The 21283-nt window shown below is 36.8% G+C and overlaps 1 protein-coding gene across 3 annotated transcripts in view; it reads right to left on the reverse strand.

Annotated features, from left to right (window-relative positions):
* Window positions 1-21195, reverse strand: part of PEX5L (peroxisomal biogenesis factor 5-like) — a 408894-nt gene extending 387699 nt beyond the window's left edge. For 2 of the 3 annotated variants that reach the window (XM_006884038.1, XM_006884034.1), the window contains exon 1: window positions 20858-21195. In XM_006884038.1, coding sequence (XP_006884100.1) covers window positions 20858-20878 — 21 coding nt within the window. In that variant the 5' untranslated portion in view covers window positions 20879-21195. The remainder of the gene's footprint in view (window positions 1-20857) is intronic. The other variant, XM_006884036.1, reaches the window with a different exon arrangement.
* Between the last annotated feature and the right edge of the window lie 88 nt (window positions 21196-21283).

A 21283-nucleotide genomic window follows, 5' to 3' on the forward strand; every position in this document is an offset into this window, starting at 1 on the left:
AATATACCCAAATTATGTAAAATAAAGTCTCACCATCCTTCCCAAGAGCACCCTGGTTGTATTTCCTCTAAGTCAAATGTGTTTATTCTTTTTTTTAAAAAAAAAATTTATACTGGTTTACATAAAAGGTTCATAAAGTTCGTATACATTGTTTTTCACACTGGATCTTTCCCCTTTCCTTTACCCACCCCTCCCTCCACCCATCAAATTGTGTGACCCTATGATTAAGCCCACCTCTCCCCGCTTTGGATCTTTGCACTCATTCTACTATAATAATCTTATACAGCATTTATTCTTATGAGACTGAGTTCACTTAGCATAATGCTCTCTAGTTCCTCCCATGTTAGGTAGTAATTTGCAAAATCATTGCTCCTGCATGCTGCATAGTATTCCATTGTGGGAATATATCATAATTTTTCAACCCATTCCATTGTGGTTGGGTATTTGGGCTGTTTCCGTGATTTTACCTGTATATTAATCATACTGTTTAACAATTTATGTATTCTGTTGGATCACAGTTTTTTTAAGATTTTTATTTTATATTAAATATAAAATTCTGTTTTTAAGCAAATGTGAACAAATGGATCTATTCTAGTCAGCTGGCTGTCTTCCAAATTTCTTAGCATAGACTAGTGTGCACATCCAGGACTGTATCTTTTGCTGAAACAACTCAACTTGTATTCCATCATTTCCTGAGGCCTTATTTTTCACCAGTGTCTTCAGTGGAGCTTAGACTTCTTTCCTTGGAACCATTGATTCTTGATTTTATGCATATCCTGAAATGGTTCTGTGTTGACAGTTTTAAAAAAAAATTTGTACACTGAAAAAGCCTTCAGTTGTTGAGTTGATCCTGATTCACAGTGACTCAATGTGTTTCTGAAGCTATAATCATTATGGAAGCAGAAGGCCCCATCTTTCTCTGTTAGAGCGAATCTGAACCTTAGAAACCCCACTAGAGCTCTTAAAAAGATTAAGTATATGAATGGTAAGATTTCTAGACTGGGGAAACAGAAAAGTTTTACTCCACACATAATGTTTGTGAAATAATTTGTAAATTCTAAAAGGCCTTAGAAAGTTAAGTTCCCTTAAGCAAATATTATGATTCCCTTTATCTTCTATTACCAATTTTATCAAGATAAAATACTTATCCACAAAGCAGGGGCATATCTATTATGTCTACATCACAAATGAGGAAAGTGTGGTTTAGAAAGGATACATTACTAAACCAAGAACACACCACTAACATGCAGTGAAAATGGAATTGATTTTATGTTGTCCTTGAGTACAAGCTATTCATGTTTTGGTACTTTTTTACTTATGGGATACAATTCAAGAGAGTAATGAAATATCCACCTCATTTTGGAGACCAAGTTCAAACTGACTAATGTCAAGTCAATTCCAACCCATGCTCATTCTCCACTGAGTTTCCAGACTAGAAATCTTAATGGAGCAGATTTGCATCCTCTTTTCCCTTAGTGTCACTGGTAGATCTGAATGAGCAATCTTTCAGTTAGTATTCCAATAGGTAATCTACTACACAATCAATGCTCAGTTTCCACTTTAGAAAGAGGCAAGGGATTTAAGCAGACTGAGTCATCATGACCTAATCCTCCACTTCTTCCTATGTTAAATGACAAAGCAGAGCTATTGAAAGTCTAAAGCCCTTATATCACCAAAATTCCATTTTAATTTAATTTTGCCTCAAGCTTTAGAATATATTCTTTGTGTTTTACAACAATCTTTCTAAAGACTTATATAAGAGACTTTATATCAATATTAATGACTCAAATTCACAGAATGTCTTGATTATGATCATCCTTTAGATGAATATAAAACATTAATGTGCTCAGTTTTTCCACATTAAATTTCTGTATATAGAGCAAAAAGATGTTCTTATCATTAAAGTACATGTTATGTATTTTAATTCCCTGATTAATTGCTATATTATTCATAGGTCCCCTTCCAATCTCTCAGAATGATAGGAGTGAGCAGCAGATGAATATTTGATGAATGACAGAGGTATCATTCTGCTTTCAACTCTCTTTTTGATGCATGGCTTAATAAATCAAGATACTATATTCTCCTGGATACCTGTGTGTAATGGCAGGTATTCTAAATACACATAGATCTTAAAGAAAATTATTTCCTTTAACTCTTATTCTTTAAGACAGGCTGGACCCAAATTAAGGCAAGAGAAAGATAGGTGTTTATTCCACTCACAAACAATATCTATTTCATGTTATAGAGGACATTTAGTTTACTTTTTTGTTAGCTTTTTAATATTTCAACTCTCTTCCTATCATTAGGAAATTATCTACTTAGTGTCAGGCAGATATGCATTTTCCCAGACGCTCTTGCAGCTAGAGTATATATGTATGACTCAAGCCCTGCCTCTCCTGCCCTACTTTAAATTGGGAATTGACGACACAAAGAAGCAAACATAGGGAAGACATCCAGACACACTAAGTAGCAGAACCCACCGAAAGTGGGTTTCTGTGCAGGAGCAGAAGTAGCAGTGATGTAACGCTTGAACCATTGTTCAACTCGACAGTATTAGGAGTGCAAGTTCTGATGTTCTCTGTTAATGAGGGCAAATTCTGCTTCAGAATTTGACTTGAGCATGCCTTTGTCTGAAGTCTGTCCCCTGCCCGCTTCATTTCTTCGATGTGTTCAGCCTAGTTTGGTGAAATTTGTGAGAAGTTATATAGATCTATTTAAGAAATATATATTTATTAAAATGTGTATTTAATAATTCTATATTTATGAGTAACATGTGTTGCTATTATGTACCGTCAAGTTGGCCTGTGACTCATAGCGACTGTATGCACAATAGCCTTAAACCCTGCTCTATCCCTTGCCAATCTTATTGTCACCAACACACCTATCCCCATTACCACAGTCATTGAGTCAATCCACCTCATAGAGGGTCTTCCTTTCCTGAGCTGTCCCTTCACCTTCCCAAGTATGACGTCCCTCTCCAAGGACTGATCCCGCCTTGCAACATGTCCAAAGTATGTCAGACAAAGCTTCAGAATCCTTGCCTCCAAGGGGCAGCCTGGCTTCATCCTCTCCAGGATGAACTTGTTTGTTCTCTTGGCAGTCCATGGTATACTCAATACTCTTCTCCATCATCACAACTCAAAGGCATCAATTATCCTTCTATCATCCCTGGTCATTTTCCAGCTTTTTGATGCATACCAAGTAATTGCAAAGACCATGGCCTGTGTCACACTCACCTTAGTCTCTAGACTGACATTGTTACTCTTCTTTGAAGAGATCTCTGATAGCAGACTTTGCCAATGCAATTTGTCTTTTAATTTCCTGGCTGCTGGTTCCAAGAGTGTTGATTGTAGAGCCAAGCAAACTGAAGCGTTTAACAACCTCAATCTCTTCATCATCTATCATGATGCTGTCAATAGGCTGATGAGTGGTGAGAATCTTCATATTTAGTTTTAAAACAATTGAATTTAAAATAACCTCAAACTTACAGAAAAATTTAGGGAATAATATGATATACTCATGTACAGATTTAGCAATTTTTAGTATGTACCTTTATTCCTCATTCTGCAGCACATATTTTCTATAAACAAAGACTTTTTTCCATAACAACAGTATAGTTAGAAAGTTCAAGAAATTTTTTTATTGATAGAATATTAATCTAAATGGTAGCTCACATTCTAATTTTGTCTATTATACCAACAACATTTTTCATAGAAATGTCCTTTCTTAGCCTATGATCTAATCTGGGGGTTAAATCTTGCATTTAATTGTCATATTTCTTTATTTTCCTATAATTAATATTATATCTCTCATCTTTGCTTTATTTTCTCATACTTATATTTTTTAAAAATAGTTATTTACTGTTCCTCATTTCAGATTTATCTGATGTTTCATCACAATTAAATTTAGTTTATTCATCTTGGCAGGAACATACATAAGTCACATGTACTTCTCAGAGCATCATATCCAGACACACAGGAAATTTTTTGTCCTTTATAGGAAGGGCTGATTTTGATGACTAGTTAAGCAATTGTTTGGGTTCTTTACTAAAGAATTAATATATTTTTTAAATGTATGGATTGTGTTCTAATACTATGTAAATATGTTATTCTTTATCAAACTACTCCCACTCTTGGTTTCAGCATCCATTAATCATTCTTGCTTAGTCAGTTTTTGCTATGACAACATAAAAATGGTGATTTTCTCTTTTTCATCAGCTGATCGATTTATATTTTCCAAACACCTTTTTAATAAATACCCTGTCTGCTTAGGTGAGCTCCAGTTTTTGCTGTTTATAGCTATGAATCCTTGATTGATTTGCTTGTACATTTTGGCATCTAGTTTCAAGATCCTGTGAAATCAGTCTACTCAAATGGTACATCTAGTTCATTAAAGATGAGACCTAAAAGTGAATACTTCTAAGAAAAGAAATGATACAAGTTCTCATGGCACTTCATTCTACTCTTAAAAGACACTTCAGGTCAAAATTTCTTTTACCATCAACTAAAATGACTGCTAAAATGAAGCAAATACAGTATGCTGCACTACGTGTTGCTGTTGTTAGATGCTGACAAGTCAACTCCACCTTAAAGCAAACTAAGTAAAACAGAAATACTGCCTAGTGTGGAACCATCCTCATAATTTCTCCTGACTGTAAATCCATCTTTGCAGTCAATGTATCAGCTCATCTCATTGATAGTCTTCTTCTTTTTGTAGGCTGTTGTTAGGTATGTATTGTTGAATAGGAACCGACACATCTGACTCTCCAATAGGTTTTCAGAAGCGGTAAATCACATGCGAGTAGAAGTCACATCTTTCTCCCATATAATGACCGGTTGGTTTGAATCATATGCCTTTGGCTTGGCAGTGCAACTCTTTATCACGAGGTACAGGGGCTCCAGATGAACAGGTAATACAGCAGTTAAAGGAGCTCTGCTGGTGTAGTTGCTAAAGCACTCAGGTACTAACTGACAGGTCAGTGGCTTATGCCTACCAACCACTCCTCGGTATCAAGACATGAAAGTTGGCTTCTGTGACGATTTACATCCTTGAGACCCTAGGAAAATTCTAATCTGCTCTGGAAGATCTAAAAGTAAAACTGAGCAGAGAATTGTTGTTATTGTGTACCATCCAGTAAAACCCGTCTCATTGCTGACTCGTCAGCAGATTTTCAGAAGCAGTTAATTATACTGAGAAAAAATAATTGCCCATTTTTCTCCAAGGAGAAGCAGGTGGATTTGAACCATGTGCCTTTGGGTAGGAAGCATAACTCTTTACCAGAGGAGCCACCAGAGGTCCCTAAGAGCAAAGAATAATAACCTCAACCTCAAACTCATTGTTACTGAGTTGGTCCCGATTCCTAGTGATCCTCCATCAGATTTCTAAGGCTATAAATCTTTACAGGATGAGACTGACCATGTTTTTCCTGTAAAACAGCTATAGATTTGAAGTGCCAACCTTTCATTTAGAAGCCTAATATTTTACACAATATTCCACCAAAGCTCTTTAAGTAATAAAAACTGTAACAGGAATAGTACATTGGGACCAGCAGGTTTTCATTCCAGTATGAGTTCTGCTAAATAACCAACATGGGATTTTTTTTCAGTCAGTAGTTTTCTCATTTCTGAAATAAGGTGCTTGAACAGAAGATAGATAGATAGATAGATAGATAGATAGATAGATAGATAGATAGATAGATAGATAGATAGATAGATAGACAGATCTTTAAATCCAGGATCCTGTGATCCCAAAACTAAACATTAGAGTAAATGTTGGAAACACAGAATAAAAGCACAAAGGAATTGTTAACTAGATTATTTTAATCAGCACATTTGTATCCAAGATTACTCCGGTGTAAAGCTCAAACACCAGTGAAATAACTCTCAAGAGATTCAGAGAATACATCAAGGCAATTTAGAAAACAAGTTAAAAAAGAAACTAAAGTGGTCTTAGGCTGTCTGAATAAATGTCCTTCTCAAGCAATAAACAGACAGTCAGTACTTGACATTGGTCAGATCACATCTTGAGAAGTGTGTCTTGTTTGGAGAACCATACTGTTACAGAGCCATAAAACATCAGAAATGCCATTATACGAAACAACTGAGTGAACTGGGTTGTATATCATGGAGAAAAAAAGATTTAAGGAGAGAGAAGCTATAACAATTTTTAAATAGCAGAAAGATTATTTTATTCAAATGAGCATATTAGGTTTATTGCTCCTGGATGATAAACTAGAAATGATTGGGTGGATGTTATAGTGAGACCAATTTCAAACCAATATAAAGAAGAAAGTTTACTCATGCATAATTGTGATAACTTCTTTGGGCAGCTTCTTTTTCAGGATCACATCATGGCTCTGTGATATCAGAGAGCTACCCATAATGAGCTATTTTCAAGGTCTCAGCTCAATAGCTCAAGTTCTGTTCTATGGTGTTACATTAGTGCTTCTCAAGCATAACTGTGCATTTGAATCACTGAGTACAGTAAAAAAAAAAATCAGTATGATTTAAAAGATCTGGGATGGTCTTGTGCTTCTTTATTTCTAAAACCCTCTTGGTAATATTGAGTATGACAAAGTATTTGACTCTTTAGATCATAACAATTATGGTTAGCATAGCAATGACTATGCTAGGACTTCCAGAACACTTAATTGTGATTATGTGGGATGTGGTCTGTTATTCAAACAGAGTAAGGGGATACTGCATGATTTAAAGTTGGGAAAGATGTGCTTTAGGGTTATATCCTTTTACCATAACTACTGCACACACATGCTGAGCAAGTAATCTAAGAAGTTATACTATCTGAAGAAAAATATGACATCAGGATTGGAGGAAGATTCATTAACTGCCTATGATAATGAAGATTATACAACCTTGCTTGCTATAAACAAATAAATTTGAAGCCAAATATGAAGAAATTGGGGTTTCTACTAACTTCTGAAGCATGAAATTGATCAAACATGAAAATGAGATGTATTAATATAACTGGTGATTGGAATGCAAAAAAGTGGAAACAATGAATTTGTTTTTGAAAAATACAGCTTTAGTGACAGAAATGAGGTTGGAGAACACACAATAGAGTATTTTACAACCAAAGACTTCTTCCTTTATGTATATTGTTTTGGTTGTTATATGCTCTTGAGTTGGAACTGAATCACAGCTAATCCTCCAGTGGGTCTTCAGAGGATTTTATATCACATGGGAGGAGATTGCTAATTTTTCTTCCACAGATAAGCTAGTGGTTTGGAACCTCCTGCCGCTGAGTTAGCAGTGCAACTCTTTATCTAGTAGGCTACCAACACTCTCTTCCTTTATAGTTTCATTATGTTCTGTTGAGTTAGACCTGACTCATAGCTGACCTTCAAGTAGGTTTTCAGAGGCAGTAAATCACATGGAAGGAGAATGTCCATCTTTCTCCTGTGGAGCATCTGGTGGATTCAAACTGTGTGTCTTTGGGTTGGTAGTGCAACCTCTTACCACTAAGCCATCATAGCTTCTTTTCTTTTACCCAGACCTTTAAAAAACCATGCATGGCTGCTATATGCATGTGAACCAAATAACCACATCAGGGGAAAGAAAAATTTAAAAACTCAACACCACCAGTAAGAACAACAGTGAGATCGACTGGGGAAAAAAATAGACTGTCAATTGCTCACATGTCATTTTAAACGGAAACTGAAGAGGATGAAAACAAGTCTAACAAAGCCAAATGACTATCTTGAAAATATCTGACCTGAATTCAGAAACTATCACAAGAATAGATTTGATGTATTAAACATGAGTTACCAAACATCAGACTTGTTGTGAACATCATACAGGAAGAAAGCAAAAGCCAATTAAAAAAGGGGATAAAGAAAATGGAAAAGATCCAGTGAGGACCTGAAAAATGGTAATGGTGGGCATAGTCCAATGGTGATTAATTTTATTAAACACAATGTATCAGTATGATTGTATGAAACTTAATGTCAATGAAGGAAAGTGTGGGAATTTTTTTAATAAAAAAAGAAGAAAATCAGACAAGAAAGAAAGAAAAATACAATATGCGTGTTAGAAGAGAAGGTGAAATTTTCTCAATAACTTAGAATAGGTAAAGTGAATGAAGAAAATGATGATGCTGCCAAAGAGGTGAAGATTTGGAAGAGAATCTTGTCACCAGATAATAGAGCCAAGTTTTATAATGAAATGTGCTGAGATTTTGAAGGAGAAAAACAAAAGGGATCAATATACTTGGAATTTCTTTTGTTGGTTTGTGGGGTTTTTTTCCACTTATTTCTTAAATTGTTATTTTAATGAAAGTTTACAGAAAAGTTAGATTTTCATTCATTCATTGTTGCATGTTTTCCTTCTTCCCCTGGTTCACTTCATTTTTAAAAATAAATATTCATTCATTGCACAATTTCCACCCTCATCCCTTCCATCCCTCTTCCCCAGTGCACTTTGCAATACACCTCTTATTATGGACTGTTGTCATATAAAAATAATACCTAAACATTTATTCCTTTTAAATAGTTCTTTCCTTCCTTTGTTCCAGTGTCCTGTTCATTATGTATCCACTCTCTTCATGCTTTTCCCCAATCCCCCATATCAGTCCTGCTTTATGACAGTTGTGTTGTGCAGTATTTGTCCTTTGTGCAGAGATATTTCACTCTCAGCATAATGTTCTCCAGGGTCACAATGTTGTGTAATGTTTTACTATTTCATTGTTTTTCAGTGCTGCATACTATTCCATTGTGTGAATATACCATAGTTTTCCTATCCATATGTTGATGGGCACTTGGATTGGTTGCTTCCTTCTCTTTGTTATTGAATAATGAAGCAAGAAACATGGGTGTGCATACATCTGTTTGGGTGGCAGCTCTAGTTTCTTTAGGGCATATTCCCAGTAGTGGGTTTGCTTGGTCAAATGGTATTTCTATTTTCAATTTTTTGAGAGATCATCAGACTTTCTTCCATAGTGGTTACACAATTTTGCACTCCCATCAGCAGTGAATAATAGTTCCAATCTTACAACCTCCCAAGCCTTTGTTGTGTGCTGCTCTGTTGAACTCTGTTATTATTGCTGGGGTGAGATTATATCTTATAGTTGCTTTGATCTGCATTTCTCTGAGAGCTAGGGATTTTGAAGATTTTTTCATGTGTCTGTTTATATGCTTACAATTTCTTATGCAGGAAGAAATTAAATAAAGCTGCTGGTTGCAATACTGAAGAACGAGCCAAATATTGAATGGCAAAGGAAACATCATGAGGCAATGAAAGAAATATACAAAATCACTGTACAAAAAAACCAAAAAAATGGTTAGCACTCAACTATTTTAGCAAGTTGTATATGATAAGGAACCAGTCGTAATAAAGGAAGAAGTCCAAGATGCACTAAAAGAAAAAAAAGAAAACACAAACAAAATTCCAAAACTCATTTCTATCAAACCAGAATTAGCTCACAGCTGATTCTCCTTTAGGTTTCTAAGGCTATCAATTGTGAGAGGAGATTATTTATCTTTCTCTCAAGGACGTGCTTGAGGATCCAAACCACTAAAAAGGCATGGCATTTACATTTGCAGTGCAATGCCTATGCACTATGTCTTCAGAGCTCCCTAGTCATTGACAATAAACTCGGCTCCAGGAATGAACAGAGCCTCGATTGTAATGTTTCAACAAATGGAAAAAATGCTGGAGGTGTTCACTTATCTATTTAAAGAAAGTTAGAAAAAACTTACCTGGCTAACTGACTAGAAGGGATTTATATGTGTGCCCTACTTGTGAATAATCTAAGAAGCTGGGCTATATGAAGAAGAGGAAGGCACTAGGATTTGAGGAAGATTCATTAACAACCTTTGATATATAAAAGAAGCTTCAGTTTTGCATACAGAAAATGAAGAAGATTTGAAGCACCTACTAAAGAAGATTAAAGACTAGGACATCTAGTTTGAATTATACCTCACCATAAGAAAACCCTAAAATATGTTCACAACTGAACCCACAAATGGCATCATGATAAATGGAGGCAAGAGAGATGTGTCAATGCCCATGGAAGTAGTATCAAGAACTCAAGCACTGCATTGCACTAAACAAATCTGCTACAAAAATTTATTTAAAAGTGCAAAGATATCATTTTGTCAATTAAGGTAAACCTGACCCAAGCCATGGTATTTTCAATCACCTCATATTCATGTAAAACTTGGATGATACATAATGAAGACCAAAAAAGAATTTGATGTATTGAATTGGTGAAAAATAGTGAATATATTACGGACTTCCCAACACAACAAACCTTTCTAGAAAAAGTGCAGCCATACTGCTTCTCCGAGAATATTGTGGGACACTTCCCTTCACCTATGTTGCACATGCCATAAGGAGGAGTTACTCTCCAGGGGACATTATACTTTCTGAGTTAGAATAAAGCGGAAAACCTTCAAGGCGATGACTTGACACCAGACCTGCAACAATGGGCTGCAGACCCACTGCAATGGTGAAGATTCTGCAGCATAGCAGTACTTCATTCATTCTGTTGTATCTGGGGTCACGATGAGTCCAAATCAATTTAATGACAGCTGATGAGATGGATTGACCCATTGACTGGGGTAATAGGAGTAGGAGTGCTGGAGACAATGAAATTGGCTCAAGATAGAGCAGGGTTCAGAGCTGTTGTACGTAGGGTCGCTATGAGTCAGAGACAACTCCACAGCACATAGCAACAACAACAACAATCACCTGCTCAACTATTTACCTCTTGTGAAATCTGACATCTATCAGTTCTACTTCAAATTGCAGGTCTGAGTGGTGGTTGAATCATACCTTCTTCAACTTCTAAGCCATTTGAATATATACTTTTTGTATTTTGTGGACTAGAAATGTTAACTGGGTTAATAACAGAAAGAAGATAAAATGGAAACTTGAATATATAGGGTAAAAAGTTTGTAGGCAGTTGTGCTGCTAACACAAAGGCCGAGCATTCCAGGAGGTTTGAGTCCACCAGTAGCTCCACAGGAGAAAGACGGACCACCTCCTCCTATATGACGTACACCCTTGGAAATCCAGGGGAGGATCAGCTCTGAGTTTGTTCTGACTGATGGCAGTGAGCTGAAGAGTGAGGGGATATCAGTAGCTAATTGGAAGATTGGTAGTTGGAGCCCATCAGCTAATCTTCAGCAAAAAGATGCGACAGTCAGCTTCCATAAATCTTACAGCTTTGGGAACTCTGTGGGGGAAATTCTATCCTGTCCTGTAGAGCTGTCACGAGTTGGAAGATTTTTTTTTTAGTCAGAAAGGCTGTTTGATAAAGGGAAAATCTGTGTCAGGTTTAATTACAAACCAACATATGCTCAATATTGTTGAGTCAGAACCAACACATAGTGGACACTCCAGTCAGTTTTCAGAGGCTGAAAATCTCACAAGAGGAGACTGTCCATTTTTTTCTTGCTAAGCTTTGAATTAGCAGTACAGCTCCCTTCCAACCATACCCTCAGAGCTCCCTCAAGTCTGAAAAATTTCAGTTTGTAGATCATGCAAATTTGAACATGCTTGCACACTCTTTGCTCACTCAGATGAAGGATCTGATAGGTGCATGCATGCACATGGTGGGGGTGGGTTAAGCCATGGGAAATGAGATTAAGGAATGCTTTGGAGTTCTAGCAGCAGCATCTTTTCAGGTTTTCCTTTTTCTTCATGGCTTTTTATTAAAGAGATTCTGTATTTTCTAATCTTCTACTGCTTTGTGTCACTCTGCATGCTGGTGTTGGCATACTCTACCTGGATGCCCATTTTCATGATCATCAGATGACCAGGGAATATTCCTTCAGGAAGTGGTAGATTTCAGTTTCTCATTACATACAATCTTGTTTTTGGCACAATAAAGATGCACACACACCCCTTATACATACCTTATACACACCTTATACATACCTTGATCGTTCTCTTAGTCTTTTTCACAGAGTTCCTCCCACAAGGTACAATGGTCTTGGTACAGAGGCCCATGTATGCTTAATGTCACTGTGTTCTACTCACTTGTGAGCTCTCCCTTCAATCTAGGTCTCTACCATTTCCAAATAGGTAAGTGAGTGCTGGATCCGGTGCCTTCTTACTGTTGTGAACTTGAGAAAATATTTTTACCTCATCTTGATATGATCCTGTTGTTATTGTGTACCATCAAGTTGGAACTGACCCATAGATGACCCTTCAGCAAGTTTTCAGAAGCATTTAATTGCACCAGAGGAGATTGCTCATCCTTCTCCCAGGGAGGCCCTGGAGGATTCAAACTGTGTGCCTTTGTGATTGCAGTGCAACTTCTTGCCACTAGGCCACCAGAGCTCCCTAGTTATAATCTAATTGTATAGAAAGGAGAGACTGAGTAAGATGGGTTCAGTAATGTATACTGCACTGAAACAGAGGAGGGAGAAAACTGTTTAAAAGAGATATATAGCTAGGTATTTCTGTCATCACAGGAGACTAGAGCGAGGGCTACATGGTGGAGGGGACCTGGGGGAGGGTTTGTAAAACAATGAAAGAATCTTTTCTTTTACTTTTCCATAATTTTTGGACTCATGTACTTATAACTTGTTAGTCAAATTTGTGTCTTCTAGGTTGCAACACCCCCATGATACATCTTCAAGGATATGAACATGTATGGCCAAGCACAATCAATAAGAGTGCATCTAAATTCCAAAATCAATCTCCATAATAGTCTATGTGTTTCCTACTGCCAAAGGGGCCCTTTAGAGTAGTGAGAGAAGATCTTCACCCTGAAACCCACAGCGTCCCTTTTCAGCAGGAAGTAGCTAAGAGAATACGCCATCCCCTTTTCCTTATGACTCAAGGTGAAGTCTCTCTCAGGGAGGAGTGATAGGGAATGGCAAAGGACACACTGACAAAGAAGATTAATCAGAACTGGCTTTGACAAGCACTGTGGCATTTGGACAAGAACAAATTGGGAGGAGGGTAGAGAGAATAGTGCAACAATGAATGAATGGAAACCCAAAATCTCTGTAAATGTTTATGAAAATTAATAAAATATAATTATAGAAAAAAAATAAAATAAAATAAATTTCACATTAAGAAAAAAAAAGAGTTCTCTTTCTACACATTCTTGTTAGTCAGTTTTGAGCCTTCTCTGACTCATGGTAACTTTATATATAACAGAATAAAGTGTTGCCAAGTCATGTGTCATCTCCAGGACTGCTGGCACATTTGACTGCATTGCTGTGGCTATTGTGTTATCCACGTCATTGAGGGTTTCCTTAGATTTTGCTAGTTTTCTGCTTTATCAAGTGTGATGTCCTTTTCTAGATAATGGTCTCTTCTAGTGGTGTATCTAAAGAGAGTAAAAAAAGGTTTTACCATGATCCCTTCTAAGAAACAGTATGACTGTTTTTCTACGAAGACTTTTTGTTTGTTCTTTTGGTAGTAGAAGGAATAGTCAATATTCTTTGTCAAAACTGCAGCCCAAATGCACTAATTCTTCCTTTTTCTTCCTTAGAAAAGACTATAGCTTGAGCCAGATGTATCCTAGTCATCCAAATGATATCGTTCCTTTTAAAACTCTGAAGAAGTCTTTTGCCACAGAGGTACTCAATGCACTACTACTCAATGTGATTTCTTAACTGCCCCTTTTGTGTTGATTGCTGATCCTGTATGATAACCCATACATTTATACATAAAGTCACATATTCTCATGAAATCTTTTAAGTCAGACATTCCCAGCTCCTTCAACCATCACTCACAACATACATGACTATGAACTGCTCTCTCACACTGGTTGCTTAAAGAACCACAAGATTTTTAAGAAGCTGTGTGGGAGTGGGGGTTCTACGGTTCCTTAGGTAGATTTCAGACAGAACAGCACTAGCAACTCTCTCTTGGACTCATCATGATTCACAGCTCACCATATGGTCTTTCAGTTGGGAAAAAAAATATTGTTAGTCTACGTCTGACTTTTTTGGGCTTGTTGGGCCTTCCTGGAGGGGCTTTGGGGAGTTTGTGCACATATTGCAATGAGAACTCTCTTACTGGGTTCAGGTTCACACCATTGGAAGGCAGCTGGTGGTTTCTGTGTGCTTATTTTGAACATAATGGTGAGTAAGCAGCCTCTACCTATTTAAAATTAACTCATTATTTTTCATCTATGCAATTTCTAACCATAATTGTGTAAAAAAATTAATCCATAATGACGACATATTTAATGAAATCTCACAGAGTATGATACTGGCCATTTATATAATGAAATATTAACAGGAGAAATATTAGGGATATTTCTAACAAAAATAAGTCAAATATGGCATTATAAGACAGGATTAGCAGTGTGTCTTCTAGTATCCTGAGCATTGAATAATGTTCTTGATATTTAATCAGTGGAGAATCAACTCTCTTCCTATTTATATTCTATAACAATAATATAACCACTACTCACTTACTGACAAGGTTATGGATAGTCATTATGTGAAAATTAGCATTAAATGAACATGGAGGATGATCATATAGACCACAAGAAGGAGGAGGATTACAACATTACATAGCCAACAGATTGTTTTTTTTACAGTTAGATCAGAACCGACTTGTAGCTGATCCTCCAGCGAGTTTTCAGAGGCTCTTAGTCACACAGGAGTTCACTGCTCAGCTTTCCTCTCTAGAACAGCTGTTGGATTCGAAGCATATGGCTCTGGGTTCAAAGTGCAACTCTTATCTTACTACTAAGCTACTCAAACTCCTTGGAAAATTATATTTTAAAAAATAACAAATTATTTTTAGATAACTTCCAAACCACTGAGAGCCAGTCTGCCCAAGCTCACTTTATAACTCAGTGTTCATAAATGTCCAATATAAGTCACCAGTTGGTTGTTGTTAAGTGCTGTTGAGTTGAGCACGACTCATAGTGACCCTATGAACAAAAGATCCAAATGCTGTTCTATAATTATCATCGTTTCTTAATGTTCATAGAGTTTCCAAAGGGATCATTGGTCTACAGAAGATTTAGATGGTATGATATATTTACTATTGTAATACCAGATAAAGAGATAGTCAACAACTAAGGATTGGGAGTGGGGGAACCCAACACCAAACCAAATACAACCCACTCTTGTCAGCTGCTTCTGACTCAGGGTGACCCTTGACCAAAGCTATACATCTTTACAGGGGAAAACTGTCCTCATTCCCACAGAATGGCTAGTGGGTTCAAATCCCAACACACCATGTTCCACAACACCAGAACTCAAGTAAGGAGTAGATGCATGAAAATAGATTTTTTTTTTATGTGTGTGTACTGGCTGTGGAGTTCTTCCATTTGACATTTCTATTCAAGAGGATTGTTGAGGGATGGTGGAACCTAATGAAGAAAAGCTCAGGGAAAGAAATGTAACCCCCAGTTTACAGCACTTGCATCTCTGACTGACAAACATTGTCAATATGACAATATGGTCATCACAGCGTGGATTACATACTAAAAGATGCTTGTTTCATTTGCAAATTATACATTATAAGGAAGCGAAAAGTGTTTCTGAAACTTGGCATCTCATTTTCTTCATCAGGACGATTTAAATGACAAGAGTATTTAGATATTCCAAAACACTAGGATTAGACCTGAGTCTCTTAATAAGGAAGCGTTAAGCTAGCGTTCACCTTCCTATTTAGAGTAGGAAATGCCACATTGGTTATTGTAAAAATGTTTCAAAGAAGTTAATTCTAAATTATAAAACCTTTAAACAGCACTATCTTATGCCAGTGTTGGCATACGTGATCTCAATGAAAAGTAGAAAACTAGTCTGCCAGATGTATTGACGATATGGTGCATCACATCTGAGTGCTTCCAGGGTTGGCAGTGGTAATATTAGAGAGTTGGGATTTTAAATTAACAAGTCTTAGTGCAATCTTTTCTTATTCTTTACTTTAAAAATTGCTTTATAGGCAAAACATTCAGATGCTGGAATTTTCAGTTCCAAACACATATTTTCAGGGAGCATGTTTATAAACCACAAACAAAATCTAAGAAGACCATATTGTGTTTCTATAACACAAACTCTTGGTCAGTAGGGCTGGGGTATGGGATTTTCAGGGCAATCAGGTATTTTTCAATATTCTACAAAAGTTATTAGAATTTTTAAATATTACAGATGTAAAAGTTAAGTCTATAGAAAACTTGATTTGCATGTGAGTGTATCAGAAGGCACTGAAAATTCTTGCAGGAGTCTGGTGCATAATTTTGAACATCAGCTTGACTTTGCAAAAGCTCTTTTTTTAAAAAAAAATAGAATATGGTTAGTAATATTTCTGCCAATAAATTCATTGTACTAATGCTCACTGTTATGCATGGCCAGACTTCTGAGGAAGAGGGACAGGTATTATTTGTGCTGGGGGAGAGAGAAGAAGGCAATAGCTTTATCTCCAAGTTTCCTTTAAGTCACCCCACTTTGACCAAATTACTCTTCAAAGCTTCTCATTTGAAAATACAAAAATCACTGTGGGCCGTTCATTTAATGTACTGATATTAATTATATCTATGCTAGCAGTTAACATTTTATCCAAGGGTCAATAAAGAAATGAGAAAGAAAATAGTAGCATCAGACGAGGGAAAATGGCCTGTAAGAAAGATGGAGATCTCAGTGACAAATGCTATCTATTCGACAGTTCTGCTGACAGTCTCAATTATGAAAAGCGGCTGTTGTGAATGTTGAAAACAACCTTCTACGATCCTATCTTGAACTGACTTTTTTTGTGCCTTGTTTTAGTGAATTTAAATGAATCTTCAGGGAGTAGATCTATTGCATTAACATAATTTATGTTATTTAAGCTTTTCTGCTTTAATGCAAATTTTAATAAAAAGCTTAAAGGCATAAATAAAGACAAATGTACAAAACCCTTTGAGGGAAAACAAACAAAAGAGTTACTTTTAGAGCTACTAATATATTTAATATACCATGGACTGTCAGAAAACGAAAAAATATGTCTTTGAAGAGGTACAGACAGAATATTTCTTAGAAATAAATGTGGAGGGACTTCATCAAATGTATTCTGGAGAAGGATATCATGTTTGGTAAAGTTGAACATAAGTAATGAAAAGGAAGATGCTTAAGAGATGGATTGACTCAGTGACTGCAACAACTGATTCAAACAAAGTAACAATCATGATAATGGTGTAAGAACAGGCGGCAGTTCCATTCCCTTGTACATCAAGTCTAATCAGCAAGTGCTTAATCAAGCACCAGTTACACATTTTGTCATTTAAATATTCAGCTTAGGAAACTAAAGGATGTGGAGTGATTCCTCATCATCTTGAAAAGGGAAAACAATAAAACCCAAGTCTCTGTTGAACATCTACAGTGCGGATCAGATACAATTAAAGCTTGATTTGTTAGTTTTATTGCCTTCTAACATGACTATTCCTTTATAACAAAAATTACAGGGGATACTTTATTAATAATAAAAAAGCAAATCTTACTTCAAAATTGAAGTTATGTTTCTATATATTGATATCTTTTCAGACAAAAAATGTATTTGTTTAAGGAAACATTTAGAAATTCAGAGACACAATTTTTTTTCTTTTAATCAATAGTGCTAACTCATATGTACATTTCAAGTTAAGCCCTAAAGCACAGAACACATAGAGGTACAGAGAGATTAAGACCAGAGAGATTAAGACCATAGGTCTTCAATTAGGAGCTGACACCTGAGTAAATTTAGTCATTGGCAAGCCCCTTGGTTAGAAAAGGAAGAAACAAAAACAATCACTGAAGAAATAACCCTGGCTTAAGTTGCTGGGGAGATAAATTCCCCTTGGAATTAACTGGCAAGGCAGCTGGAAAAATAAAATAGCACAACTCTGGGGCCCTGTTACACACACATACACACACCTGTAGCATTTACTATGGAACGCAAGAAATATATGCTGCTAAGTTCTGAGTGAAAATGTAATTATGGCAATTTTTGTCTTCTGATGAACTGTTGTTGTTGTTGTTATGTGCCATCAAGTTACCTGTGACTCACAGCAACCCTATATACAACAGCCCTAAACCCTGCTCTGTCCTGTGCCGATTTTATTGTCTCTGGCACACCTACCCCTATTACCCTAGTCACTGAATCAATCCATCTCACTGAGGGTCTTCCTCTCCTGTGCTGTCCCTCCACCCTCCCAAGCATGACATCCCTTTCCAAGGACTAATCCTTCCTTACAATATGTCCAAAGTATGTCAAACAAAGCTTCAGAATCCTTGTCTCCAAGCAAAGCAAATAGAATGCTTGAAAACGTTATTATTTCTAAGATTAATTCAAGCTCAATGATAACATGGAAGAATTATGTATATTCAAAAGAACAGACTTTATTTGCAAAATCATTACGCTTCAAAACCAAAGGCAATACGGGAGCTTCAAATTAGACAGTGTGCTAAGGTTTCATGAGGAACACCTTTTCCTACTCTAGGTTGCTTATTTACAAAGCATTTTATTCTCAAATCTTTTGGATACAAAAAAGAGAATTAAGAATTAAGAAGGCACGAGCAAATGATTGATTGCAAAGATTTTCTATTTTATTCCTGTTTCGAGGTATCAGTTAAGTAAAACTAGTGTTTCAAATTAACTCTAAAGTTGAAAGTAATATAAGTAATTCTGTCCACCCTTGGTTCAATTTACCAAATATAAAGATTTTTCATCAGTATACATTTTAACATGTTGGCCTGTGTTTCTCCTGTCTGTTGTTAGTATCAATATACACAGGATAATAATGTTAACTGATTATCTAATCTATTAACACAATGGAGATTTTTGACTGCAGGTTAAATATCTTTCTTTGGAAAAAGGATAAGAGCTAAAAACGTAAGCAAACAGTATAAATGTGATTGTAAACAGCTATATTTTGGGGGAGGGGGCTCAACACAGATGATATTATTGCATACTAAACAATTCCAAAGGGCTTGCAAGTTTTATGTTTAGCATTAAGAGTGAAAAGTATACAAGAAAAAAAGTATTGTGTTCTGAAATTCTGGTAAATTTTGGCAAGCATATTGATTACAGCCTTTATTTAGTAACGTTTCAAGTTAAGCTTGGCAGCAAAGATTTGTGAGTTTTACTGCGAGCTATCATATTTGCTATTTCCAGCAGTGCACAGGCAAAAGACAATAAGTTGGAAACAAATTCAGAATCTTACATTTCCCTCTTAAAATGAAATAAAAAAACTTCAGACATTGTGTAGACAGTTTAAGTTTCAGTAACATCCTCCCTTAAAATATTCAGATAACTGGGGGTTTATTTATTTATTTTTTTTTGGTGCCCAAATTTACCAGGTTATTGCTTCAATTATTTATTCACAATGAAATATTCTACCAACAGAAACACACTGTGGGAAGTTTCTTTCTTAAGTATTCACTTATGGATTTTACACAAATGAATAATTTTCTGAAAATTGAGTCTATTTATTAAGACCTTTTATCCCTATGAAAACAATTAAGAGGCAATAAATATAGAATATATAAAATTTAAAGTGTCACTTTTCAGAGCAGCTGAACCATAAGGCTATAGTAATTATCCTTTACTAATATTTTTTGCAGTCATTACTTGAATGTCTCTTTATTAAACTCTTCAATTCATGTATCTTTTATAAAAAACTTGCAGATCTTTTAATTATATATTTATATATACATACAAATTTAGAAGTTTGTTTCAATCACTAACTATTGTACATCAAATGTGACATAACTCTAATAATTTTCAAAACAGGATGATGTCAATAATATGGGAAATGCTTTTGGATTTCTGGTAGTGCTGATTCAGTATTCTTAACAGAACTCATGAATATGATACAATACTTTGTTGGATCTAAAAGTACATCATAGTCCAAAAGAATTTCCACAGAGACTTGAAAATTAAATATTGGGCAATACTAAGGCATGAACACAGAAACATATTTAAAAAAAATATCTTCAACGGTTTTAAACAACACAAAACAACATCTTCAGCATTCACACATAATACACACTCTGTGGTGAAGGCGCTTCATATGATGACTCTATTAGAACAGCTTTGGAAGGGAAAAGAAACCCCAACATCAGACCTGATGACTAAAGCATTTTAGAGCAAAAAAAAGAGCTCAGATCAGACTTTAAGAAGCTGAGTTAGTATTTCTTTTCTTTTTTCCCCCTCTCCAAAACATACACCTGGTTTTAAAAGGAAAATCCAACCATGTGAATAAGTACTAGAGTCAAGGTTAAAGTAATCTTGCCCAAGAGAGTCTTTGCATCAGAGAGAAGAGCTCAGCTCAGATGGTCATTAATAACTACCAATGGCAGCACCTCCCCTCAAAAAACATTAGAGTCGCTGGGACATGTGTTCGGGAATTTATCCTCTGAAATCATCCTGTCACAACTGGGGTAGGTGACAATGTCCCAACGTCTGAAGGGGGCCAAATACAGCACTAATTATTTAGAAAAACGACACCCCAAACATTAAGAGGAAAGTGGCAACGTGTTCAAACTGTCAAGAAAGAAACCTCTGAAGATAGCTAAAGGAAAAGCCGTGTCTTTCCTATTATTGTTTGTCCTTCAGCTGACATACATGCTGAGATGCATCAATGGGATTACAACAGAAGAAGCACGGTCATCTCCGGGGTTTCCTCCGTCTGGATTCCTTGAACCTGGTTAAAGGAACAGGTTCAGGGAATGCACAGAGCACAAACTTCCCCCAGTCGAAGTTCTGAGATCTCTCCTCACCAACCTCTCTGGCCCCCGTCTAGTTTTACAGACAACACTCATCAGAAATGTCACGGTCATGTTGCACCATTTCACTTGTTGAATTATGTGAGGGCAGCAATGGACCACAGTAACTTGGTGACTCGTCTGCTCTTAAATTAGCCCCCAGGATTTCTTTCCAGCTCAGTGGAAATGTCTTACCTGCATGTGTCCCTGGTACATTCTGCTTCGGTTTCTTTAGGGCTCCCCGAGGCCGCTGGATGCTTTGCCCCCGTGTCTACTTGCACAGCAAACGGGAGAGGCAGCGTTCCGCCTGGGTTCTCTAAGGGTGCCCTTGAACCCCTGCGAGGCTCCAGGTACCCCGGCCGGCGGTATCCCTGGGCAGCGCTGCGGGAGCTGGGAACTGTTCTCCGCTCAGGGTGCTGAAAGAGGCAGGAGTGCGCGCGGGGAAAGCAGGAGCCCAGCCGTCCACGTTCTCCCGCAGGAGAAGGTCCTGCTCGCCGGCGTCTCTACAACTCACTCCTCCACCGAACTCTTTCACGCTTCCAGCCGGGCTGCCTCATGTCTCTTTCACTCGCTTCACCGCGAACCCCCTCCCCCTCCCCTCAGCCTGACGTGAGCGCCCAC

Source organism: Elephantulus edwardii, unplaced genomic scaffold (genome assembly GCF_000299155.1).
Source record: "Elephantulus edwardii isolate Elephantulus edwardi_28Jun2011 unplaced genomic scaffold, EleEdw1.0 scaffold00031, whole genome shotgun sequence".
Lineage (NCBI taxonomy): Eukaryota > Metazoa > Chordata > Mammalia > Macroscelidea > Macroscelididae > Elephantulus > Elephantulus edwardii.